The sequence below is a fragment of the Protopterus annectens genome, chromosome 1.part0 (assembly GCF_019279795.1).
Source record: "Protopterus annectens isolate FY-2018-M chromosome 1.part0, PAN1.0, whole genome shotgun sequence".
NCBI classification, from domain to species: Eukaryota; Metazoa; Chordata; order Ceratodontiformes; family Protopteridae; genus Protopterus; species Protopterus annectens.
The window spans coordinates 1388322229-1388350033 of NC_056725.1; the positions used below are offsets into that span (position 1 = coordinate 1388322229).

Here is a 27805-nt window from a genome sequence, read left to right on the forward strand (position 1 = left end):
CACCACGGGGGCAAGGACGCTGCACTAGAGGAGGAGTAGGTTGCGCAGTAGGACTAGCAAGCCAACCTGCTCCCTACCATCCAACTCTTACCATTATGGAACTAATGGGCTTGTTAGCTGAAGCTGTTCAAAGCTGCAGTGAGATAGGCCATCTGCCATTTGCTCTGTTGTAATATTGGAAAAAGAGAAGTGCTTATTTTCAACTGTTTTCTGCACTTCTGCTTTTCTGTACTTCTGTTTTACTGCCTGTTTAATCTGTGCAATTGTTTTTCAGTCTCCTTTTTGTTGTCTGTTAGAACTGAATATCTGTTACTGTTTATGACCTTTGGAGATTGTAGTGAAATCTTTTGCCTAGAAAGGCCTAGCTGTTTCTTTGTGGGGGAGAGAAACTGTCTGGTTCGATCTAGCTAGAAGCATTCCTGCAACACTTACTTTATTTATTTTACATTTGTTTACCAGGGAGGAAAGATATCCTGTGTCTCAGGGCATCCTGAGACAGTTTAATTTTGATTGGATAATTTGGCTGGTTTCTGTTTCTTTACCTTTAATAGCCAGTGTTTTAAACCAGTTTGTACTTGTTTGCTCAAGCTGTTCAAAGCTGAAGTGAGATAGGCCTTCGGCCATTTGCTCTGCTGTAATACTGAAAAAAGGTAAGTGCTTATCTTCAACTTTTTTCTACAATTCTGTTTTACTGCAAATCTGTGCAACTTTTTTTTTTTTTTTTTTAGATTCCACCCACCTGCCCAACTGATGTTATGATTTTAACGCTTGGTGGCTTTGAGTTGCCCGCCTCTATTATAAAGGTGATACTGGACACTCCCCCCAGTTACATCAGCTCATTCTACTGCTTACAAGTCAGAACTTTATAAAGGACCACCCCTTTAGCTTCTCAACCTTGAATTATCTTATCTTCTGTCTGCTCACTTTCTACTAAACAAAAACCCTGTACCTCTTCCTACTTCATTTTGCTGCCTGTGCTTAGGAGTTCAACTGCATTTAATTTGTTGTATTCATTACAACTTGTTGGTAACCTCATTAAATTGATGGCAGTACTCTACTGAATTGCTGCTTTACTTGAGCTGTTACTGTTGTGATTGTGAGCTACTGTTTTAAAGCAATCTACTGATTAACTATATTTCATTGCTATCTATTGCAATGAATTACTGCTAAACTGCATTTTGCTGCTGTTTATTTTTCATACTGCGAGTTCTGTTCTTGACTATAAGTGATTAATCTGTGCTTCATTGAGTTTTTTTTTACTGTGTTCTTAACCTTAAAATTGAGTAGCATAGTCTAGATACAGGCCTGCTGGATCCAGAGCTTAAGCTGCATGGTTTTTAACCCTTTAAGAATTCCAGCTACAAATTTTCCCTTAGCAGTACTTGTGTTATCTAGTAGTACTACTCTCAGACCTTCCTCCCTTTACCCTCTTAGCTCTTTCAGTTTCTGATAAATATGGATGGACAATTCTATACATTTTCTCCTACCAATCTGGTTGAAATGTGCATCCTGAGACAGTGTTGCAACTGCCTCATGTACACGGACAACCCTCTACTACTACCACCTAGGAACACAATTTGTGAGAGATGCAATTACATCAAGCACCTAGTATCATTGCTCTCTCCTCGACAAATCAGTATATCTGGCACTGAGAAGGTTGTCAACACGAACACCACACTACAAACACCATCCACACCTACACACAATACCCCTCCACATATGTGGAGGTGGAGGTCTTCAACAAAACCATACCCAAACAAAAGAGACCTCTGAGGCATAAACACATGCAAAATCCACTGCCCACCACACCTAGTCCACACACTTGTCTCTCAGCCACAAAGGCCTAAACATAAACATAGCATATTAGTCATAGCAGACTCACACAGATGTGCCCCTCACCAGGCTGGATAAGGAGAAAGTCATGGTTAGTCGTTTGTCGGGTGCCAGAATCCACCACATCACCAATGCACTCAAGTCTCTCAATAGGTACCTGTTATGACTCTGTCATTGTCCATGCTGGAGTGAATGACTTGAGAAGTACCTCCCTGGACTACATGAAGACAGACATGATCGAGCTCGGTGAATGCATCCCAGGCAGGTACAGTGGATATAAAAAGTGTACACACCCCTATTAAAATGCCAGTTTTTTGTGATTTATAAAAATGAGACCACAATAAATCATTTCAAAACTTTTCCCACCTTTAATGTGACCTATAACCTGTACAATTCAATTGATAAATCTGTTAAGGGAAAAAATATAAAAAAATAAAAAAAAAACGTACAATATGCTGGTTGCATAAGTGTTCACACCCTTAAACTAATACATTGTTGAAGCACCTTTTGATTTAATTACAGCATTCAAGTCTTCCTGGGGACACACCTGCCATCAGTTAAAGAGACTAACTCCAAATAAAGTTCAGCTGTCCTAGTAGAATTTTCTTGACATTTACTCAGTTTCCAGCTACAGCAAAAGCCATGGTTCGAAGAGAGCTTACAAAGCATCAAAGGGATGTCATTGTTGAAAGGTATCACTCAGGAGAAGGGTACAAAAACATTTCTACAGCATTGGATGTACCACGGAACACAGTGAGGACAGTCATCAAAAAGTGGAGGGAATATGGGACAACAGTGACATTGCAAAAAACTGGACTTCCCTCCAAAACTGATGAAAAGACGAGCCGAAAACTGGTCAGGGAAGCTGCCAAGAGACCTACACAGCAACACTGAAGGATCTGCAGGAATTTCTGGCAAGTACTGGTTGCGTACTACATGTGAAAACAATCTCCTGTATTCTCCATATGTCTGGACCATGGGGTAGAGTTGCAAGATGGAAACCTATTCTTACACAGAAAAACATCCAGGCCTGGCTAAAATTTGCAAAACAATGCATCAAGTCTCCCAAAAGCATGTAGGAAAATGTGTTATGGTCTGATGAAACCAAGGTTGAACTTTCTGGCCACAATTCCAAAAGATACGTTTGATGCAAAAACAACACTTCGCATCACCAAAAGAACACCACCCCCACGGTGAACAGTATCATGCTTTGGGGTTGCTGTTCTTCAGCTGGAACTGGGGCTTTAGTCAAGGTGGAGGGAATTATGAACAGTTCCAAATACCAGTGACATTTGGCCAAAAACCTTCAGGCATCTGCTAGAAAGCTGAAGATAGAGGAATTTCCCCTATCAACAAGACAATGACCCCAAGCATACATCCAAATCAACAAAAGAAAGGCTTCACCAGAAGAAAATTAAAGTTTTGGAATGGCCCAGCCAGAGACCAGACCTAAATCCAATAGAAAATCTGTGGGGTGAACTGAAGACAGCTGTGCACAAGAGATGCCCTTTGCAATCTGCCAGATTTGGAGCACTTTTGCAAGGAAGAGTGAGCAAATATTGCCAAGTCAAGATGTGCCATGCTGATGGACTCCTTACCCAAGAAGGCTGAACGCTGTAATTAAATCAAAAGGTGCTTCAACAAAGCATTAGTTTAAGGGTGTGCACATTTATGCAACCAGCTTATCGTAAGTTTATTTTTTATATTTTTTTTCCCTTAACAGATTTGTTTTTCAATTGAATTGTACAGGTTACAGGTCACATTAAAGGTGTGAAAAGTTTTGAAATTATTTATTGTGGTCTCGTTTTTTTACATCACAAACACCTAGCATTTAAAAGGGATATGTACAATTTTTATATCCACTGTATGTTCCTACCCTTAAGCAGCATTCTACCATCACCCAGAATGATGCCTCAATACAAACAGAAAATGACTGACAATTGGCTTAGTTTCTGATGTCATTTCAAGGGGATCCAGTATATGAGAGCCTGGAATGACATGATTGACAAACCACGATACTTTGCCAGAGATGGCCTGCATCTGTCTCCCTTGAGCTTCAGGCTCCTGGCAAAGGCTCTTACCGCCCTCACTGTGCCTTTTTTAGGCAATGCCATGAGTTCAAAACTACCAACATGAAAATTTCATCAAAATGTAAATTAAAGGTCATGCTGCTAAACGCTAGGAGTCTAAACATGAAACTGCACTCATTGCAAGCACTCAACTCTCGAAGAAGCTGACATTTGTGCAAGCACAGAAACCTGGTTTAAAGGTGCTGAGAGCACCCCAGCCATACCAGGTTACTCATCCTATCATTCATTCAGATCCCAAACCATGGGCAGCAAAACAAAAGGAGATGAAGTCGCAATATATATAAAAGACGTACACATCTCTAGGCTGGTCAAACTGTATGACGCACATGTAACACTCCAGGTGCAGTTAACAATTGACAAGACCCCTATTCAAATCATAGCTAGCTACAGGACTCCAAATCTGACTCAAGATACGCAGCCCATCTATCTGGACCTCTTCAAATCTATCATGATTCAACCCTTTACCCTGATCTTGGGCGACTAACTATCTAACCATAGATTGGAAGAAATACTCATGCCAAAACACAAATACCCAGAGATTCCTTTGATTTCATCATTGCAAATGCCTTGGACCAATTAGTTGACACCCCAAGAGGTGAAAATATCTTGGACTCTGTATTAACCATCATGAGTAACCACTGCAGCATCTCTACAGTGTCATCATCCCTGGTAAGATTCAATCACAAAGCAGTCACTTTCAAAGTCACCATCTCTCCCGACCCCCACCCCCCAACTAGGGTCAAACAAAAAAAACTTCTCCAAAGCTGATTACAACTCCTGAGGTAAGGCATAAACAGCTTCACACCCCCCTCCCCCTCCATAGGAACTGGCACATATGTCCAAACCTACACCAAATACTATATATGAGCATTTATATAGCCTCATGGAATCAAGAATACCAGAGAGAACATCATCCCCCTCAAGGAAGAGTAAACCTGTCTGGTTGACATCTACAATAAACTCTATAATAACAGGAACAAATTGCTGTCCAGGACCAAGAAGGAGCAGGCACCTAATTGGTAGCAATCTCTCCTTAGCCTGAACAAGCAAATAAGAGCATTAGTGAAATCCTCTAAAGCAAACTTCGAGTCCAAACTGGCCACATCTACTAAGACAATCATAAGGCCTTCTTCGCATATGTCTGCAATCTCAAGGAAAGCACCCAGATCTGCTCAGAACTGGTGGTTATGAACACAACATACAAAAACGCTGTAGATATAGCCAACCTGCTGGCAGACAGGTTCAGTGAAAACTTCACTCCTTTGTCCCCCCCCCATTATTAAAACAGGACATCCCCAGTACTTGCCCCCCCTTATCCTTGGGGAGCAAGTCATCACTGCCTTCTCAAAGGCAAAAAATACAGCCTCCATGGGACCAGATAACATCCCAAGCTGCATCCTACATGAACTCTGGCAGGAACTTGCAGCACCATTAGGCACCCTTATTCAACCAAAGCCCGAGTACCAGCTTCATCCCAGCCGAGTGGAGGACAGCTACTGGCATCCCTTTGCACAAGGGTGGAGCATCCACTGATCCAAGAAATTACAGACCCATCAGCTTAACTAGCCTGACCTGCAAGGCCATGGAGCGGATTATCATGGGCCTCATTAACAAGGACACTAGCAACCTCCAGACACTTGATCCAACACAGTCTGGTTTTGTCTAGGGGAGGTCATGCTTGTTAAATTTGGTCAACTTCTTTAAGACAGTCACCAAGGTCACAGACTACGGGAAGACGGTGCACACCGCCTACCTTGACCTGGTCAAAGCGTTTGATACTATTTCCCACTCAGGTATAATAGATAAACACTCTCAACTAGGCATCAATCCATATGTTAGCAAACTGGCTCACTGACAGAACCCACCTAGTCAAAATAGGGGAAGCCACCTCAAGTATTAGACCCATAACAAGTGGTGTACCCCAGGGATCGGTCTTAAGGCCTCTGCTGTTTGCAATCAAACTCCACTCAATAACCCGCATGTGCGACCTCAACCTGGTCTGTGACATCAATAGGACTTATTGGCAGGACAGATTTGTGCCCCAGAGACTCCCTCTTTTGTGGAGCAGACTCCCTCTCCACGTAAAGCAGAGTACCTCATTAAATCTTTTTAAGCGCAACCTGGATAACTGGATGGGAAACAGTAAATACACCCCTGGGATTCCACCTGTGTCCCTGCTGGACAGCAGCATAGGGCGCTGACTTGTTGGAAAATGGGCTAAATGCTTGGCTAGGCTTGTAAGAGCTTTAGGTCCAATAGCCTAGTAATTTCCAATGATCCTATGGTCTGAGTAGGCTACCTGGGCAGGAAGAAATTCCTTTTCAGCATATTAATATGGTGGCAAGCTCTAGTAATATGAAACTGGTCACTAAGCTGATACCGCTTTAACTTACATAATGAATTTTAATACATTTATAATATAACCAAAACATGTTACACACAGAAGGTCTTCATCTTAGCAGTACAACCATTTTGCATTGTCTAATAAGAACATCAAGCTAGAAATTATTATTCCACTTGTGGTACATTTGCATTAACATCTCTCGATAACTAGAGGTCTTTTCTAACTCGGCTCCTAGGACCAGCCCTGTATAAATTCAAATTTAATAAACAGGTTAATGCTGAAAAAAATTAAAGTTGGTCCAACTGTACAGGACTACAGCTTCTATGCTATTAAGTTGGGACCCGAGCCTGTACATACCAAACTATACCTCTATTATATTTTGCTCATGTCTATCATTCTGTAGACTCCCACTCACAATAAACTAAGAGTAACACAAAATAACTGCAGTCTTTGCTGTGGACCATCACTCCACAACTTACCACACTTCATAGCCTACAAGAGTTGGACTTCACCCTAGTATCTTTATTAATTCAGCTAGTATTTTCACATGTGCGTATACACATATACATAAGCGGCGCTGTGTTCCCTTAGGTAACTAGCACTGACTGAGATTATGAACCAGTATAATCTGCACTGGACACCTAACTTCATAACCCTACATCAGTTCCAAAATCCCACTGGTAGTGCCACATATCCTTCTTATTAAAGTAAAATATGTTGCAAGCTGCCACATGACATGAAATCACCATCTTTAAAAGTGCAGTATTGCAGGCCATCCAACAGTCAAACTGTGTTATCGCTGGATTTGATATTGAAATTGCATGCAGTTTCATATTATAAATACTCTAGATGTTAGTATTCAATGAGACAGTAGCAGTGTTACACATGTCACAAGTCCTTGTGTATTTGTGTCACAGCTCAATATTTACTAGCCATGTTCATCAGCTGTTCACTCACAATGCATTCATTCACTCTCCAATACTCACTTTGACCTATTCAGGGCCTCAGGGAAGCAAAAGTCTATTCCGGCAATCAGTGAGTGCAAGGCAAACGATAAATCCTAGATAAGATGCCAGGCCACTGCATAGCACATGGACACAAACTCACACATACCTTCAAGCAATAAACAGGAATTGTCAGTTCAGACATATGAATATTGTTTGAACATGGGAGGACTTCAGCTGTTACTTGCTTTCTGATTTTGTTAATCAATATAAATGAAGGTTTGTCTACTTTCTTTACGCTTTCTTACATACATACTTGTAACTTTTCTTGTAAAGACTCTGCTAAAAATGGACTAGGCTGAGACAATCTCAATTAAGAACTATGTTAGATATAGATACACAGACAACTCTATGCACATACACGTATTTATAGCATCCTACTTTAGATATAAAAATAAAGCATCACAATAATGAAATCAGTGTACAGCAAGCATTTATCATTGCACAAATACCCTTACCTGTTCAAACCCACCAAGCAGCTCTGTAGTGTCCATTGAACTGTTCATTGCCATCACCCTTAGTCTGTGGCCTGTCAAAAGGGAAAGCAGCTGAACCACACTTGTCTTACCACTGGCAGGAGGACCTACAAGGATTACCATCCAACCCATCTGTACACACTTCATGACAGACTCCAATGGATGAAGTGAGTGGTGCAGAATAGACAGAGATTTCTTTGAAACATGAGAAATATGGATATCACGTGGGAGGACGGAGTATCCAACCTGTATGACAAACAACGAAAACAATATAAAGTGAAACCACAATACTTACCCAAAAGATAAAATGTAACACTTCAGATGTTTTTTCAGCATTCTGCTGGATGAAACTGACCTGAACATTATAAGGCGTTACAAACAGTTGCCTGGATCCTGTATATGGAATACAATTTTCTCCAAAGACTTCCTTATAAGTGGAAAGGAGCTAAACAAAAAGTACAGTAATACAATATGTTGAAATTGATGAAATAGACTAAGCTTCTGAATATTAAACAAAGACTTATCTGTGTTATAACAAAGTGTAAAACAGGACTGCTTAATTCTGACATTACTCTCACAGCTTTCTAAAAAAGGCATCGAGTTTTAAATACGCTGGTTTCTAAAACATTAAACTGCAGCCATCTGATAGACAATGAAAACTAGGTGATATTTGTAAATTCTTGTAATAAGACTAAATACACCCTGGATAAACACAGGACCATATACATGAAATCATGCAAAGTTAATCCCACACCCCTCAACTGGAAAGCACATTTAAACATTTAACCCAGCAAGTGGGTTCAGCCACAACATGGGCTTAAAACATACTATTAAGGACAGTCAATACAGAACAGTTACAAAGATTTATGCATAACACTATCAAACCCATTAAACAAATACACAGTTAAGATATGTGCATAACATTAGGCCAGAGCCTCGATCAAAAACATCAGTACAACATATCAGCAGAGGTAGCACCAATGTAAATGCTGCAACAGATGCTACACTTTCAAGAGGAAGCAAACAGGTACAAAGGTAAGGGGTCACTCATGGAATTTACATAAGCACAAACATTCTGTGTGTACATGTATGTAATGAAGGGTTGAAAATGAAAAAAAGGGCTACACCTACTCACCTCTCTCAGGGGTGATGGACAGGAAATGTGCTGGGGAGGCATATAGCTGCCATACTGTTGGTTAGAATACTAGACATCACAACACTATATACCACGCAGTTAGCAGGGTGGGAAACTCAGAAGAGGCAATGTACCCATGGAAGCAGGCACAGTTATTATGAAGAGTGGTGCCCTGGGATAAGCACATTCCCCTGGGAGGCAGTTACAGTCACCTCATGTGTCCGCAAACACCCATATAAGAAGACAGCCTGTGAACCATCAGGGGTGGGCTAAGGCTGTAAACAAAGTACATCCACAGATAGCACAATCCTTGCCTTTTACATCCAAAGGGTAATGAATGAACAGTTAGGGATACCAGGGAGGAGAGCTGATTATGAATACAGAGTCAACAAAAAAGTGGAGGATTGGGAAAACAGTTTTTGCAGACATAAAATATCAAACTTGAGCCACTGTCAAACTCAAGCTGCTTATCAAGGAACAAAAAATGACCTAAGACCAGTTTCTGTTAAGCTACCTTTATCAATGGAATCTACATTAGTAGCATCTTTAGTGACCTTTACATGAGCAGACAGATGTTTTAACCTGACCAATCAAGTAACCTCGCTAAAAATTACTTACAAAAAGAACGTGGGGACATTCATGTACCGCAAGCTAATTTGTCAGACATTGAATATTAAAATCTTTCTAAACCTCTAAATATGTAGAATTAACCTTACACATTGCTTTGCGTGTTTAAGAAGAGCATTACTATAGCAATAACCCACGCCTGGGTGTGGGTAATGCTGGATTTACCCACGGTTGGTGTGCTTTGGTCACGAGGGCAAAGACTGAGTGGCCAAACAAAGACAACCGTGGGTAAATCCAGCATTACCCACACCCAGAAGTGGGTTATTGCTATTATACAATGACATTATTTAAGAAAAAAAAAATTACTTTTCTTAAATAATGGCATTGTATAATGCCTCCTTGCTGCCCTTCCACAGCTGTCTGGTATTCTGCGGCAGTTCTGATGCGTATGCCTACACAGTACATCAGAGCTGTGGGCAAAAGCAACGGAGAAAGCAAGATCTCAGTTGCTTTTTACAAACTGTTTCGTTATGTTAAATGGGTTTAACATAGCGAGACAGCTTTAAAAAAAGCAACAGAGAATCTCTGTTGCTTTTTTTAAAGCTGTCTCACTATGTTAAACCCATTTAACATAGCGAAACAGTTTTGAAAAAAAGAAACGGAGAAAGCAAGATCTCCGTTGCTTTTTACACACTTTCCCGCTATGTTAAAGGAGTTTAACATAGTGAGATAGCTTTAAAAAAAGCAACGGAGAATCTCGTTTAACATAGCGAGACAGCGTGAAGCAACTGAGATCTTGCGTTCTCTGTTGCTGTAAAAAAAGAATTATAGTAATGGAATAAGTCTGGGTGACCGGACCTTTTCCCATTACTATAACTCTGATTTACAACGTGCACGCTGACCAATCAGCGTGCACGTTTCTGAATATTAATGGGGGGTTGTTGTACAATTTCCCTTTTACAGCTAACTACAGGAGTATTATATAATATTTTATATATAATATTCTATTGCAATTGTCTTGCCTTCATGCAACTACATTAAGATAAAACTGGGTTTTTGTAACCACTTACCCCAAAAACTATACTCATCTTAATGACATATTTCTTTTTATACATCTTGAAAAAGTTTTGCTATACTTCTAATTATTGACACTACATAACATTGTATTGCTACTTAATGCCTTGTAATAATCCTGTAACACTGCTGTTTAATGCTAATTTATAATGAAAATTGTATAATATGTTGGAGCTTTTCTCCCCGGGCCTCTGCTGAAAAAGGGCTCTTTCAGCTTAGTCGGACAATCCCAGTCAACAAATGTAAAATAAAATAAATTAATAATAAATAAATAAATATGAACATGTGAAGGGTATGGAGGCTTTTCTTATGTATATAGCTCCAAACAATCAGGTAACCAGATAAATAAGCCATAGACTGGTACAAGTGATCACTTGCCTTAACTCATACTTTTGAAGTACTTCTAGAAAAAAAGAATTCCATTTTTAAAATACACTTGCAGCTACTACAGCTACCACAACACTTATTTCCAATGACAGGAGTCCCTATTAAAGCACCTTGACTACTCTCTTCTGTAGACAATCTTTTAAAATGGTTTAAGTACCCATTCAGAGATTTACCTTTCCTATGAATCAGCTTAAATTCTTCTGGAAGGCAAGACTTGAAGTACACAGTACCAAATTAAGATAGTTTTAACTCCCTTAATACTACTACCACTTTTGGCAGCAGTTCTAACTTCCTTAATACTACTACCAAAAGTGGTAACATATAGCCATTTTTGCTGTTCATTTGTGATCTTACACCTTCCTGTTCTAATGGATCGACCCATTTTTTGCATCATTTACCACTTCCAGTGAGTAGCCCCTATATATGAATTAATGAGCCTGATCTTTACACCAAGTATCTAACTCTATTTGCTATGAACATATTCTGCATAACTAAACCGCAATTCTGAATATTGTGAATGGTGTGCTGAATGACAGTTCCTGCACCATAACTGTGAAATCTATGTGAACATTTCCCATACACTGGAGTTTTTACGCACTCATAAACTGTTTTAGTAACAAACATCTAAGCATTTAGTCAGTTCAACAGGAACACCAAGACCGACCCAGCTAAGAGGACTTCCAAGATGGCTACACACTGATTAATAGACTGATTAGCTCTCTTGGTGTTAAACTGCAAAAACACAAGCCAGTTATAGCTATTTATTATAGGAAGACTTTATTACTGGCTAGTAATTACAGTGCCTGAATATCAGCAAGAAATCTGGAGAAATTAAAAGGGAATCAACCAGAAGAAAAAAGCTCAAGCTAAGAAGAATTTTTCAGTTGTTTTTCAAAAAGTGGTTACAACTTCAACTTTGGTACAGGAGATGGCTTCCAGTAATTTGAGGGAAAATACAAACGTGCTTTTTTTGTTTACAGTAAGTGAAATACTGATGAAATATATAACGTCAAATAAAAAGCAGGAAAAATAGAAAAAGCTTTAACTAGCTATTCAGATGAACTGATAAAACAAAAATCAGAGATTGAAATAAAATAAAGTCTTGCTGAGCATAAAGCTTCTCAAGAAGCATTGTTTCAAAAGATTCAGATAGAAGACACAGCACACAGAGAAAACTAGAGATTTTCTGCCTAACAAAAAAACTGATATTACATAGCAAACTGATATTACATAGCAGAATTTAACAGACTGCACATCATGTGTATACTCCAAATCTTCCATTGAGGAAGTATCGAAGAGCTACCTGTAACCATGGACATATAGTTTCCTACTATTTCTACAGCTTGTTTAGTGGATATGGGCATTCCAAAGTAATTTAGCAATTGTCTCATTTTTACTGACAACCACCTAATTCTTAAACTGATAAGGTGTGAGACAGATGTAGTTGCACAATGCTACTGGAGGCAAGAGACTTGCATACAAGCACAATACCAAACAGGTTGTCAGAAATGCACACTACACCTATTACACAGTGTATGAACCAGATACATATATCCACATTTGCTTAAGCTTTTAAATGTAATCTTCCTATATCCCAAAGACCTCCCAGACATTGCACTTACAGGATGTATCCTCAGCAAGCTCAAAAGCACTGCACCAAAACAACATCCACTATGGCACATCTCAACTTCTAAGCCCTATAAGGCAAACCACCACGCAACCCAAAATTTTCGTCATGGGAGACACTTGTGTGAGAGACAGATGTCCCACTCACCAGGCTGAGTAATGAGAAAATCATGGTCAGCTACCAATCAGGATTCAGGACCTGCCTAATCATGCAAGACTCAGCTCGTTGAACCAGAAGTACCAACATGAGTCAGTCATAGCCCATGTAGGTGTAGATAACCTGAGATGGCCCTCCCCAGACTATATGGGGAGAGACATGACAGAGCTCTTCAACTGTGTGCCCCAGGCAGGTATGAGCCTAGCATTAAGGCAGTATTTTTCTTCTCCAAGAATGATGCCACAATATGAACAGGAGATAACAGACTAACAGCTTTAGTTGTTTGGTGTCATTCGGAGAAGGTACAATATTTGTCAGCATGGGAGGATGCACCTGTCCACTCTAGGCTTTTGAATACTGACTAAAAACTTGTCCACCTCCTAGTGCCTCTTAAAAGGCATTGCCAACCTGATAAACCTTCTGAAATAGCAAAAATCAAGAAAATCTAAAGGTGTCACTGCTTAATGTCAGGAGTCTAAACAAGAAACTCATCTTCATGAAAGGTCTCCTCACCCTGGAGAAAACAGATGTCTGTGAAGTTGCTGAAACACGGTTTAAAGCTGCAGAGAGGATCCCAGCACTGCAGGGCTATAATGGCTTCCATACATTTAAACCAGCTACTACACATGAAGGGATAAAAGGTGAAGGTGTGTCTAACTCAAAAAATATGTACACCTCAAGGCTGGTCAAATAGTATTAAGCACTTCAACCTCTCCATGCCCAAGTCACCACAGGTAAAGTCCCATATCATACTATATCCTTGCAAGCTATAGATCCCCTGCCTTGACCAAGCAATCCCATAACACACACAAACATACTGGAGACTTTCCTCATTTAACCCAACACCATACTCATTGGTAAATAACTACCCCATTATAAAACGGGAATTAGATACAACCCAAATATTCAAGTCCCAAGATTTCTGGACTTTCTAAACATATATACCATACCGTGAACTAGCTAGTTCGTGTGCTCCCCCCCCCCCAGGGTGCAGACATTGTTGGCCTGATCCTCATTAACATGGAAGAATGCTGCAACCCTCCCTAGGGTTGTGTCCTCACTGGTCAGATCAGACCATAAAGCTATCTCCTTAGAAATAAAACAAAACCTGGGATCCAACTAACTCCTACAACTTTTAGGAATCATCCTAAGGCAAACCTCCTATTAAGTTTCACCCTAGCAAAATTTCAGGTCCCCCCTAACCCAGGGAACACTACTGCCTATGCAGAATTGTTAATGAAAACCATGTACAATCATGTTAATGGCTGCATAGTGACACCAATCTGGAATACGCATGGGAAAAACTCAAAACAGGCCACCCTGGTGGAATACCAACATAAATACGTTTGTATAACAAACGGAAGAAAAACATGGCAAAATGTAGGAAGTGCTATGTCCAGTAAAGTATACACTCCCTTAATCTAAACAAGCAAGTCAGGGGCTAATCAAGCTTACCAAAGCCATATTTGAGGTAAAAACAGTCTCCAAGGCCAACAACCACCACAAGGCATTTTTCAGCTATGTCCACAACCTCAAAAGCAACAATGTGCCAAACTAATTGTAAATGGAAGATCTAGGAAAATCTACTAGCAGACAAATTTCACTACAATTTTATCCTCCCGGACACCGCTCAAGAAAAGCCCTCAACTCCCCCAGCAATCGTTACAGAAAAATCATGGTGTTAATTAGCAAAGATATATGCAGGATCATAAACAATTAAGGAGGGAGGGGTTCTTCCCTGACAAGCTGCATTTGAACCAAGGAAATGAGGAACCAGGCACTGGAGTCCTCCTTTTCCCTTATGCATTAGATTTATACATAAAGCCATTGGCAAAGGAAATACAAGACTCACAAATTCAAAGATTTAATTTATTTGCTTAACAAATTCAAAAAAAGGGCATTTCAGTGTTAAGAAACATTTTGAGAGAGTTTCAGGTCTTTTCAGTATACAAAATAAATGAAGGTAAAGCAAAAGCTAAACAGACAAGCTGTGCTCTCACACATTAACTAGTTCAGCAAATACATATAATATTAGGACATAAGATGAATAATTTAAGTACGTGGGTTGAAATGAATTCTGTTGCAGCAGCTAAGGGTATATGGGAATAGACTATACAAGAGATGACACAAAATCTTGAATGTTATGGATACAGATGGCAAGGTACAAGTAGTGAAATATTTCTTGCTCTGTTATATATACAGGTCAGGCATGTTTTATCAACCAAAGGAGTCATGGACCGCAATTGCGAAAAAATTGAAGAAATGTACTTGGGAGGGAGACGGTGCAAGAGTTAGGTCAAATAAGTCGCTTCTCCATACAAAACAAGGCAGTTTAGAATTTCTAGATTTGAAGGAATAATACAGAGCTACATAACTGTGGTAATATCCATAACAAACAGAAGGCTATAAATCAAAATAGAAAGGGATGATAAACAGGGAGGAACTTTGAGAAATACAGAGAGAGTAGATTTTTAGATGCAGTTCCTTAAGGAGAATAATAAATGCACAAAACATCATAAATGAGCAGAAACTATATAAAGGAGATCTTACTGCAAAGGATGTTAGCAAGCAAAAGTACAAAAAATAGCCAAGACGGAACTAGAATTTACTGGAGAAAATTAGCAGAGGAACCAAGGTACTGGGAGTAAATAACTACTGAGAGAAAGGTAGTGGAGAAGAGGCCAAGCAAAGGTTTGGACTGTGGGTTAGTGACTGCCTTCAATATCAGTAACAGATAACGGAGTACAGGCAAAGAGAGAGGGATGTGGGAGTGCTAAGTTGAAGACCTGCTCTGGCTGAGTTTTAGTTGGGTTTAGAACAGAAGCTGCTGCTAAAAAAAGGGATAATTAGTAGGGTATGAAAAATAATACAAGAAAACTCAACCAGAAGTTAAGAAGTGAGAATGGAAAGCAATATACAAACAAACTGAAGGAAAAGCTGTATTGCTCCCAAATATGCAACAAATTCTAAAAGTTTGAGGATGTCTGCATGGAAGTGTTTGCACAGGCATTCTGATGCTCCAAGCAGAATGCAGAGACTTTTCTCGCAGGTAAACAGCAAATGCTGGAGGTGTATTAAGAAGCCGAGGGTAACTGGGAAAATGTTTTTGTGAATTTAACGAGCTGGCAAATTTAAAAAATGTCCTATATGGCACTCTGCCAGAAATGTTGGGGGAAGAACAAACTTATTTTAACTAACAAAATTATTACTTTGAGCTGGGATATAGAAATGGAATTCAATCACTACTAAATGAAAAAAAATCTAATCCAACTGTAACTGAAGTACTGAATGATGTAACGGACATAAAATAATTGTAGGTGGGAATCTTTAAAAAACGGAAAAAGCAAAATACACAGAAATAGAGATCTTATGGGAAATAAATGCAAGATAATGCTTATGAGGAAGACTGAAATTTCAGAGATGGCAGGACTTCATCAATTTATGTAATGTTGAAGTGAATGATAAATTGTTGAAAACATGCATAATGCATGAAAAAGAAAAATGTTTGTGGTGATTTGTTCCCTTTTCTACTTAATACAGGAGTACTTGTGTGTCATTACTCAAGATATGTCAGCTTAATAAAGGTGTTTAAAAAAGGTGGCCAGACAGTTGATTAGGCTTTTTCAGAGACAAATACTGTCCTGTGTACAGCTGTGCAAACATCATTGGGCATCCTCTACACAGTTGATCTCGGAAAATGAATGAGGAGGATGGAGCCCACCGGTTCAGGAGCCTCCAATTCCCAAACAGTGAGCACCCCGAACCTCCATCAGCTCCATATCTGTATATTTTAATGTCTTCATTTCTCACAAAGAAGTCTATGAAGTTTGGATCCTCATGAGAAGACAGCAGACCTCTAAATTTCCATTTCACAGAAAGATGACAGGATCATCTTTGTATAAAGAGGTGGGTTTGGTCTAACAGTTAGTCTTCACCTCACAGATACAGGGTATAGGGTTTGATTCTGACCTCGGGTTACTGACAAGATTTATAAAAAAATAGCCTTTCATGGCAGTTAATTATTCACCTATGAACAAACAGTATGGGAAGAAAGATGACCCTTCCTTCTGGCAAAATGGCACTAACTTCTGTGTCCTCCTGTGTCCTCCTCCCTTCTAAGACTACATTCAAAGTCTAAGAGTTATGAGAAAGCTAGAAAAAAGGTGAACCTCTCTTTAAATGCAATGAAATCTGGACAGGGCACAACATATTAAACAAAAAATGAAGCCTAGCCTCAGAGCAAATTCTTCTGGCATACATATACAATTTTTAGGGTTCAACAGATGTTGAAGGGAGACCATGCTCACTGAAAGTTCAAATCCCAAATTTTCAAACTGTGATCAATTCAACAGTCTGTTTCTTTGAAGAGACATTTGAGAATTAAGTTCCTATCTCCTTAAAAAGGATCACCAAAGCATCCATTCAAATAAAATATAAGATGCCAAATAAAAGGTATTACATCACATCTGTGGTTCAAGCATGTGTGTTTAAAACATCCATTAGTATTTTTGCCACACCAACAGGATGAAACCACCACCATTCTAAACATTCATGCAAATGAATATGCAAAATAAAGTGACTTCAGTTACCAAACATAATGAACACACTTCCAAGAGGCATGTGTCCTCCACTGTCAATGCAAGTATATTTAAGTGGGAGGAGACATTACCAAAGTGCAAAATCTTCGCTCCTATTAAGAGAGGAGCTACCTCTCTACCTAAAAGTGTCAGTGATGATATATGTACTGGTCCCTATTAAATGAGACCAGACATATGGGTGCTTCTTAGAAAATGAAATGTAACCAAGAACACCTGGTTGATATTTCTGGACCCCTTTTTCAAAAGCAATCTATAATTCCATATACATATATTTTTTTCTTCAGATATTTTTATTCTTATTACCTTTAACATGAATAAATAACACTTAGGCATCGCCGCATCTGTCATACAAGTCCTCAAATATTTAGGAAACTTATGCAATTTTACTGGCAGCTGCTTTTACCTTTGTTGATACAAATGACATACTGCCACACTGTAAAGTCACACTGGTGCTTTTCTCCCCAGACCACAGTTAAAAACTGATCATACCCAGCTGAAATTTCCCAGTCAGCCAATTTAAACAAATCCATTTCTGAAAATTCTTCTTCAGTGTGATGAGGTCACTAGTTCAACTCTCTGGACACTATATACAAACTTTTAAAATCACTAAGTTTCAAAAAAGACCAAGTGGGACAATTAAATTTAAAGGTGCAATTTATCTCAAGTACGAATATTAAATCAATGACATTCTTACATGACACCTGTCGCCCTCGGTTCTCATTCTTTCAGCATAGATTAAAGAAACATGCTGATCGGGACTATAGCAGCCTGGTGACTGGTCAGCCAGCATCAAACTACACCAGCGGAAAAGGTCACGCAAGTTAAATTCCCAAGGACTTCCTCTGTGACCCCACTTTTTTTCTACCATGACTTGCTGGTCAATCTAAAAAGAAATAAAAAAGAAATAAAAAAAAAAATAGGACTGTTACTACTTCAAATACAAGCTAGTATTTTTAACCAAAATATATAAACGGTGAAGGGGAGGAAGAATGAGTTTGTGCATTGTAACATATCCCATCAAAAGCATAAGTAACAAGTACTATCTAATTTACATTACCTTACTGCTGAACTGCACCATTTTTGCAACTGTGCTTTTGCCTATAGCTGGGAAGATGGTATCACAAATGAAAACCATATCAGTCACTGAAAGCTGGTCGACATAAACCTAAAAAACAAAAAATAGTATTAGTTAACACTGTTCACAAATTACCTTACTAGCTCAACAGCTACTGTAATTCTCCAGCACACTGACTAGCTATTACATTATCATACAATTCACTTTATACAAGGTAACATGCTTACACTTTAATCCCTCGATATGTAAGACTTTACAATTTTAAAATACTCCCATCCAAAATGTAACTGCCCAGGTCACACGGTGCAGGCTCAATGTTCAGCAGATGGACAGGGTGTGGGAATAAACCCTCAAGAAAGGGAAAAAAATCAGTAGCTTACTAGCCAAAAACTAACAAAATCAGGATCGTTCTCTACTGATTTTCAAGAAATCAGTTTTCATAAATCAAGGAAGCTTCCTTCTCAAACATTACTACATAACCAGCAGAGAAGAAAGATTTCTCATGAGATTAAAACAGGAGTTAAGATAACATGTTATAGGAAATTATTGTATTAAATTTAGATGAAGAAAAGAGAATACACTGCTCATATGAGATATAGGCAATTCAATAACTCCTACCATAAATGATACAAGGCTGAGACAGCATATAAAAGAAATTATGAAAAAACTACTACTAGACTATTTACACAGGTGTTGGGAAGCATACACAATCTGTAGAGCTGCACACAGTTTTAAAACTGATGGGTTGTTGCAATGAACTGTAGACACACAGGAACTATATAATCTGCTCTGTTACAGGGAGTGTACGAGGCTGAGCTTTCCTTATGCTGTTACAGATATTAAAGAAGAACCACACCCACAGACTCAAAAACATGCTTATTTCATCATGGTTTGGCGTTTCCTATAATTTACCACTCTTTACAGGTTTTTAAACATTTTTATATGTAATTTCAGAGCAGAGTCTGACCACACATGGGGTCTGGCATCTTGAAGTAATTTTGATTTAGTCTACCTCTATCCCACAGTGCAGTGCTCGTCTGTAAAAATGTAAGCTCCTGTCACTGCACTGATTTTACATGCATACACTGCTGTCTTTCAGTTAGTTTTAAGTAACACTTCATGCCGTTCAATGACTACTTAATACACAACCAGTGCAAATGCCACAGAACAGACTTGTGCTGTTTACTGCTGCTTCTTTTTAGAATGGCTAAACGGCAGTTTTTTTGTGAAGCCTGAATTGTACTACTTTGACTGATCTCCCATCCCCCTTCACACCTAACTTCCCTAGCTGTTAACGTGCCGAGGTTAATTTGAGCTGTTACCTGCTGTGATTGACAGCTCACAGCAGGAGACTTGACTCATGTACTGTTTCCGTGTTCTAGTCTTTACTTTCTATATGGGTAGGGGAAGGACCAGGGAGCTGTGACATCACAGCATGGGTGGGTTTTTAGGATGGTCATCGTGATGTCAATTTGGGAAGGGAATTGGCCAGAAAACTACCTGCATTCAGTGGCCTTAACATCACTGAATTGGAAACTTTTCCAGGGCAGGATAAAAGTTTTTTGAAAGTGAAACCACCACAGGTACTGTTCTACTGGAGAAAAAAGTCTATTTAAAATATTTTAAATGCTGCTGCTGTTTATTCATATCATGGACAATAAACATGGAGAAAAAGGTCAGAGAAGTTGAGCATTTAATAAAAGTATCCTGTTGTCCTTTAAATGAAGGGACTGGAAGTGAACTCAAAATACTCAAACAAGTACAGCATTACATCAGCACGTGAGAAAGGGTGGGGAAGCTGTTGAACCAGTTCTAAGCAGTAAATGGGGGGGGGGTGCCAGTTTCACTGTTAATCATAGGTCTCAACCTGCTACGAGGCCAACGTGGAACAAAGATCATTGCAATGTATGACAAACAGTCAAAATGTGGAACACCCTCTTTTCGCACTGCGCAAAATGTGTACCTTGACCATGGCCATGGCCTTTCAACCAAAATATATGTATACATGGGTCTACTTCTATTCGCTGACAGCCCATTTCACTGAAACCCATTTCGTTGACAGCTCATTTCACTGACAAACATTCTATGTGGACGGCTGTGCCCCCCACACCCCCCCAACTATATATAACAACTCCACAGTCGCACAACAGTGGGGAGGGGGGCAAAACCCAGGTTTTTGCCTTGAATACTTTTGTCAATGAAATGAGCTGTCAACGAAATGGGTTTCAGTGAAATGGGCTGTCAGCGAATAGAAGTAGACCCGTATACATACATACACACAATTTGGAGCACTTGGCTGCTCAGATACATGTAAAAGACAGCAAAACTGGCTCGTTTGACAGCTTGTATGTTTTTTATTTTTATTAATTATGCAGTACTTTTCACGAGTGTCATGGCAATACAGAAATTACTTTTCACATTAGAAACACGCTGTGCTGGTGGAAGGGATTTGTAACAGAAGCAGAGCTTTAATCTACAATCATTCTGTTCTCATCTGTATTTATAATGTGCTAAGACAGCCAAGAAAGCAAATGACTATTACTTGGACAGACCAGATCATATGGATGCGCGTGTCATTTCCAGTCGTTTCTGCATGTAAGAGCATTCTCTTTGTACAGACTATATGCATCATACAGCCATAGAGGGATATTAAACTATGTGATGTATTTGCACTACAATTCAACCCTCGGCATGTTACTATGTATGCATACTGGGGTTAAGGCCATAAAAAGTGAAAAAAAAAACCCTGATCAGTGCTTAAATTATGTCCCCTCATTTGTCACTTGCACTGGTGCATACAGAAATGAACAGGCATATAGACCAAGAGATGGTCTGATGGTCAGCAGGCAGTGGGAGCAAGCCATCAATGCCAGATCTTTGCGAGCAAAATTTACTTTGTAAATTTTTCTTCAATGATATTTTTTTTCAAAGAAAGAATCGACTTCTACATCAGTCTTATAAAAAGTCATATACTACGTTGGGTTCCAGTCAGTGTTGCAGGTAAAATAATGGAAGTAGGCATTCCTTTCTTACATAGCTTAGTTTTCAGTTAATGTAGTCACTATGACATGCTTTCTTACAAAAATTGCCAGTAATAAAGGAGTTATATCCATACATGGCTATTGAGTAGACAGATGTAAAGAGTGCTTTTATTTTGATGACAATCTCTGCTAGCACCTCGCGGTCTGTTACTTCAGCATCCAGGATTCCATTTTTCAACTTGACAGTATGACAAAAAATAACAGTTCTAGTTTTGCTGCTTTCATAAAGGCCAGTGTAACAGTGTCTTACTGCTTAGCTTACTGGATTTAATTTTGTGATTTTTCCTTTAATGAATTTGTGGTCGATTAAACCAACTATTCTGCTATTCCGAATTGTGCAGCCATTGTTATGCTTAATTAGAACACCGCTGTGCAACACTTAGCATCTTAGCAACCAAACAGCAGCAAGTTGCGGCAACTGCAACACAGAGCAAGAGTAAAATCTGACTTTATTAAAATCAAAGCAAAACAAGTTTACTGGTTAAGCGCTTTCATATAATTATGCAGACGAAAGCACTTAACCAGTAAACCTATTTTTCCTTGAGTTTAATAAAGTCGGGTTTTACTCTTGCTCTGTGATGAAGTTACTGTTTTTTGGTTGTTAAGATGCTAAGTGTTGCACAGCGCTAGCAGTGTTCTAATTAAGCAGAGCAACAGCTACACAATTCGGAACAGCGTAACAGTGGGTTTAATCAACCACAAATGCGGAGCATTCCACACAATCCGGAGCATTTGGCTGCCCAGCTGTTAATACAAGAAAACTAGTATGCCTTTTTATTTGTGCTGTTTTTTTGTTTGCTTTGAATGGAGTTACTGAAGTCATCATCTGTAAACCGTATCTATCAAACAAGGCTGTGACTGGAAGAGAAGTACACATCTTCCGGGGATGAATGTGAAGTTTTAAGCAAGAGGTGACAGTTAGTTTACTGCATTCTTAAGCCAAAGGAATACTGCTGCAGTATTCAGGAAAGGGAAGGCTTGTAACGTCAGAAAGACTGACAAGGTATTTTTAAGTAAACTGGTGGGGGGCAGAAAAACTGCAATGGAATTCTTATGCTAGGATATGTGAAATCCGTGTGAGCTCCACTCTCTGAACTGTTCAGCTTTACATACTGTAAAACACTGATACACAGCTTTGCAATTTTTTGAAAAGTTTGATTTTATTTTGCCTCCACAGCTTTTAGAAGTTAACAAATTAAACAAGTTAGTAGCATAGTTTGATCACTGCAAACTTGCATACCATTAGAATGCATTTTGGTAATACTTGGATACCTATAAACAGGGTGCATTTTTGACTATACAATTAAGATTTTTTATCTGTTTTGCTTTTGTTTACTATGTTTGCCCTACTGCGTTTAGTAAAAACAAATTCAGCCTGAGAAGAAAAGCTCCAACTTATTACAAACATATTTAAACTCTCATTAATATACATGAAGACACATTAAATAACATACATTAACAATTATACATACATTTGCTAATTAGATTAAAAAGATATTTTTTGTATTAATAGATTGAAAATTGAGCATTTGAGGAGGTATACTGTAGTTTGTCTGACAGACAATACATCCTGTGATTAATACTTAAAAATAAAAAGCAATGGGGATGAGAAAAGGTGCTAGGTAGGGCTGAAAATGTTAACAATGCAGTTAAGTGAGGTGTAAAACAGGTTTTAGAGATTATTATATATGGTTATCATAAGGCTTATATTAGAAATACAGAGGCTGGGTAAACAGTGTCACAGAACAATGTATAGAGCTGGAAGATGCTATTAAAACTAGTCAGATATTGGTGAAGACTGGTGGCAGGGCACAGGATTCTGAATAAACAGAATTGGTTTGATGATATGACAAGCCAAAAATAAGAATGGTATTTCTCCTGGAGATGTACAGGGGCAGAACCTTTATCTCAATAGGTGAAGTTTTAGTTTGTTTTTAAATGAGTCTGCATTCTGAATGAATTTCAATGGTAATGGGATCTAGCTCTAGAGTTTAGCTACAGGACGAATATAAAGATAGATACTATGTCACCTGCAGTATTAGATGATTTTGTTATAGCAATCAGTGATTTTTCTCTACAGCATAAAATTCTACTGCGTGAGCAGCGCTGTATTAAGTTAACAGCTGGGTAATTTTATGGCTTATAGTGAAGTCTTGTGCATTGTAGTTAGCTGAGTGAGCTAGATGATGTGGTAGTTCTAACCAGTTTAATTCTCTGACTGCTAGGCAGTGGTTTGTTATATTGTGTAGTTTACTGCAAATTTGGCTATTTTATAACATTGCTCAGGTTTGGGCAGTTGTGAGACTTGAAGTTTAGTGAAGATTGGGGCAGCATAGAGGAGAGATGGCAATAAGGAAGGAGAGACCAGGTCTGCTGGCTTTCAGTGAGATGTTTTTACTTTGTATGATGTACCTAGTTTTTGAGGAGTTTTTTTTTTTTAGTCATGTATATATGGTGGTAGAATTTCAACTGCTCATTAATGAACACCCAGTATTTTCTGTGGTTTACTTGTTCTATCATGATGTTTTTGGAAGAAAACGGAGCTGGAAACTCCAAAGAATCCTGAAACCACAAAGGTTCCTTTGTGATATTGAATTTATTCATTGTAGACAGATGGGTTTTGTCCATATATCTGATATCAAGTTCGCATGCATTTTCAAACATGCGCAAGGCCAAATGTAAGGGGGGGGGGGTGAAAGAACTTGGTAGTTTCAGACAGTTAGTAGAACTGTCTGTAGAATTATTAAAAAGGAGTTTCAAATTGAGTTTTCGGACATAACATTTCAGATCAATAAGTAACTTAGCTACATCACACCGTTTAGACGGGACAAAGGTATTACCTAAGGCCAGAAGTTCAATTAACTCTGGTTCCAATATTAGTGAGGAAAAGTTATAAATAGTAAAATCACCTTTTTCATTATGTAAAATAGTGAGGGAATCGCTACTAGGGGCACACATGTCCGATGTAATTAACGGTTCCAGTTCCTGTTCTTCCTCTTGTACTCCTGGTTGTTCTGGTTCCCTAAAAAAGGTTGATTAGAGTTAGTGTTACTGTTATCAAAATTACCATTACTGGGATTCCCATTGTGTATCTCATATTTTCCAGCCTTATTCCTATTCCTGTTGCTTCTTCTGGGAACGTTTTCACCATCAGTTATCGGAGGTTCAGCGTTACCATTAGTTAGAGGCAAATTGTCTCCAATCCCACTTGCCCCAATAGGTTCACTATTGCCCCTATCTGCATTAGCAGAGATTAGTTTTGGGTAGGCTTTATTGTGTTCATATGCCTGTCTCTAAATAGCTTTTCAAAGGGATGTACCAGCATTGCCAACTAACAGCCCTAACGTGTTGTCTAACCAGGGGAATGCACTTATTGGCGTGCCATCCTTATCCGAATGGATTTCTAACACAGGTGACTTTTTTACTTTCTTCAAACCTTTACTGAATGACCCGCCGGTGCTGACATCTGGTGTCCCTGTAGAGCGCTCCGATGATATTACCGATAAACTTAGACTTTTGGACACTAAGACATTGAGATTAAGGAAACTTCAGCTTGAAGTAGCTTACTTCAAGCAATGTCTCAATGAAGATATGATTCCAAAAGGACTAAGGAACAATTTCGCTCCTTCAAATCTTATCTCCGACAATGACTTTTTAATTGACTTACGAGCGCTTTTTCAAAAGCAAGGCGCTCAATTGATTGAACTGATTATTAAGTATTATTCTGTAAACATAGACAGACTTATACAAGAAATTAGCCAGCTCGATGAGGAGATTAAATTTAACACTAATTTTTTTAGATTTAAGTTTGATTATGCTCGCATTTTTTCAAGCATTGATGCATTTATGACCAAGATTAAATCCAACAAATCTAAAAAGCTATTTAGAGATAGACAGGCATATGAACACAATAAAGCCTACCCAAAACTAATCTCTGCTAATGCAGATAGGGGCAATAGTGAACCTATTGGGGCAAGTGGGATTGGAGACAATTTGCCTCTAACTAATGGTAACGCTGAACCTCCGATAACTGATGGTGAAAACGTTCCCAGAAGAAGCAACAGGAATAGGAATAAGGCTGGAAAATATGAGATACACAAAGGGAATCCCAGTAATGGTAATTTTGATAACAGTAACACTAACTCTAATCAACCTTTTTTAGGGAACCAGAACAACCAGGAGTACAAGAGGAACAGGAACCGTTAATTACATCTGACATGTGTGCCCCTAGTAGTGATTCCCTCACTATTTTACATAATGAAAAAGGTGATTTTACTATTTATAACTTTTCCTCACTAATATTGGAACCAGAGTTAATTGAACTTCTGGCCTTAGGTAATACCTTTGTCCCGTCTAAACGGTGTGATGTAGCTAAGTTACTTATTGATCTGAAATGCTATGTCCGAAAACTCAATTTGAAACTCCTTTTTAATAATTCTACAGACAGTTCTAACAACTGTCTGAAACTACCAAGTTCTTTCAACCCCCCCTTACATGTGGCCTTGTGCATGTTTGAAAATGCATGCAAACTTGATATCCGATATATGGACAAAACCCATCTGTCTACAATGAATAAATTCAATATCACAAAGGAACCTTTGTGGTTTCAGGATTCTTTGGCGTTTCCAGCTCCGTTTTCTACAGTTTGTTTTCCGTCTTTCGTTGTTGGCTTTTTGGAAGAGACAACAGTGAACAGTGTTTTGGTACAGATGTGTCCTAGAATGAAGGGGAGTAATTTAGTTTTTGATTTAGTAGTAGTAGTTACAATTTAGCCATGTTTCAAATAAATAAGGATTGTTGTGTGAAGTCTAGTAGTTTACAGATGGATTTGGCTGAACAGATTAGAATTGAGCTATCAGAATACTGAACTAGGGTAGCACTTTTTGTAGTAGTGTAGAGGTAAACTGATGAATAAGTTGAAGAGTGTGACGCCTAGTATAGATCCTTGTGTGAAAAAATCATTTTCCCATTTCACTGCTTATACTCTGACAGGTAGCTATGGAACCAATGCAGTGAACAGTCGGTGAGAGCCTTAAGGATGACAATACTTTCAGGAGAGAGAGAGAGAAAATCAAAAGCTTTTGTTAGATCTAGGAAGATGGTGGAGACTAGACTTTTGACGTTTCTGTGGGTGTTGACAGTGTTAAAATGCAGCAAAGCAGCAGCTATGCTGTGATGAGGACTGAAGCCACGTACGGTTGAACACAGAAATCAGTTATATATTAGACAGTTGAGAAGTTGGGTATGTATGCATTTTTTTATACAAGGACAGTTCTGGTTACCTGCAGCTTTCACTGATCCTTTCACTTTTTTGACCTGAAAAAGATGGAGCAGGATCTTCTGGCTTTGTTTCTTCCCTTTTATCTAACAAATAATTATTAACTTTTGTGACCATGATCTTCCCTACAGTGACTGACTGTTACACTGTAAATACTTCAATTGTATCAGTGTTTACTTTCTTTCAATCATGCTGTAACCTTGATATTCTGTACTTTGCGTATTAGATTTTCTGATTTTTTTCTTTTATGTTGCTGCTTTAACTTCTAGCTAAAAAGATCACTTTGGCTGTCACATTACTTGATTAACGAATGACTAAGTAAAAATTAAGATAATAGTTTACGATTTTTTTGCAAGAGAATGCTGTGTATTACCCTTCTGTGCAAATGCCATTGCCCTGTGTGCATGTGGTTTGTATTTATTACTTATATTTATTTTTGTTAACCAGGTGGATGGGAGCTAGTCCGAAGATCCTTTTCAGCCTTGTCCTATTGAGATACAAAGCCAAAAACACAACAGAGTGCAAATAAGCAACTTAAGTGGAAACCAGCAAAAACATTGATAAATAGAAATAATGAGAAATTTAAGTCGGAAAGAACACTTGCAAGCTAGAAAGTACACTATGTTTGTGAGTGCATGTGCTAGCATAACTAACTTTAGTGAATCTCTCTACCTTGCACAATGCTGTGTGGCTCTTGTTTCTATGGACCACTTTACAGTTCACATTCAGGACAAGTGCGATGTACTTTCACAAGAGAACACTGCGCAGTACTTTAAAAAAGCATCCTACTAGAAAATGGACATGTACATTTTTGTGCATCTTTTAACTGTGGGCTCTACCTGTTTCATAATGCTTGATGCAGTCATCTGCTTTAATGGAAAAATGTTTAGGTTTGTTTACGTGTAGTGGAAGACTTCAGTATCCTAACAATGACCTGGATTTATTTTTGTAGACCAGAGTTTGATTCAGTCTCATACTGTGATGCTCTCAGCAGGTACCTCAAACAGAGGTTTATAGGCCAGCCTAACTAGATGCCTGTCTAGTGGAGAGTTGCACTCCCCTTCATTACTTGTTTGGTATATCCTCTACCCTTAAGATGATACCCTTCCCCTGCCACCTT

General features: G+C 38.7%; 1 protein-coding gene across 1 annotated transcript in view; it reads right to left on the reverse strand.

Moving 5' to 3' along the window:
* Positions 1 to 27805, reverse strand: part of MDN1 (midasin AAA ATPase 1) — a 3484183-nt gene that overhangs the window by 1740007 nt on the left and 1716371 nt on the right. Inside the window, exons 39-42 of the mRNA XM_044071809.1 lie at positions 18349 to 18456; positions 17986 to 18174; positions 8103 to 8192; positions 7730 to 7993 (exon numbers count right to left, since the gene is read on the reverse strand). Coding sequence (XP_043927744.1) covers positions 7730 to 7993; positions 8103 to 8192; positions 17986 to 18174; positions 18349 to 18456 — 651 coding nt within the window. The remainder of the gene's footprint in view (positions 1 to 7729; positions 7994 to 8102; positions 8193 to 17985; positions 18175 to 18348; positions 18457 to 27805) is intronic.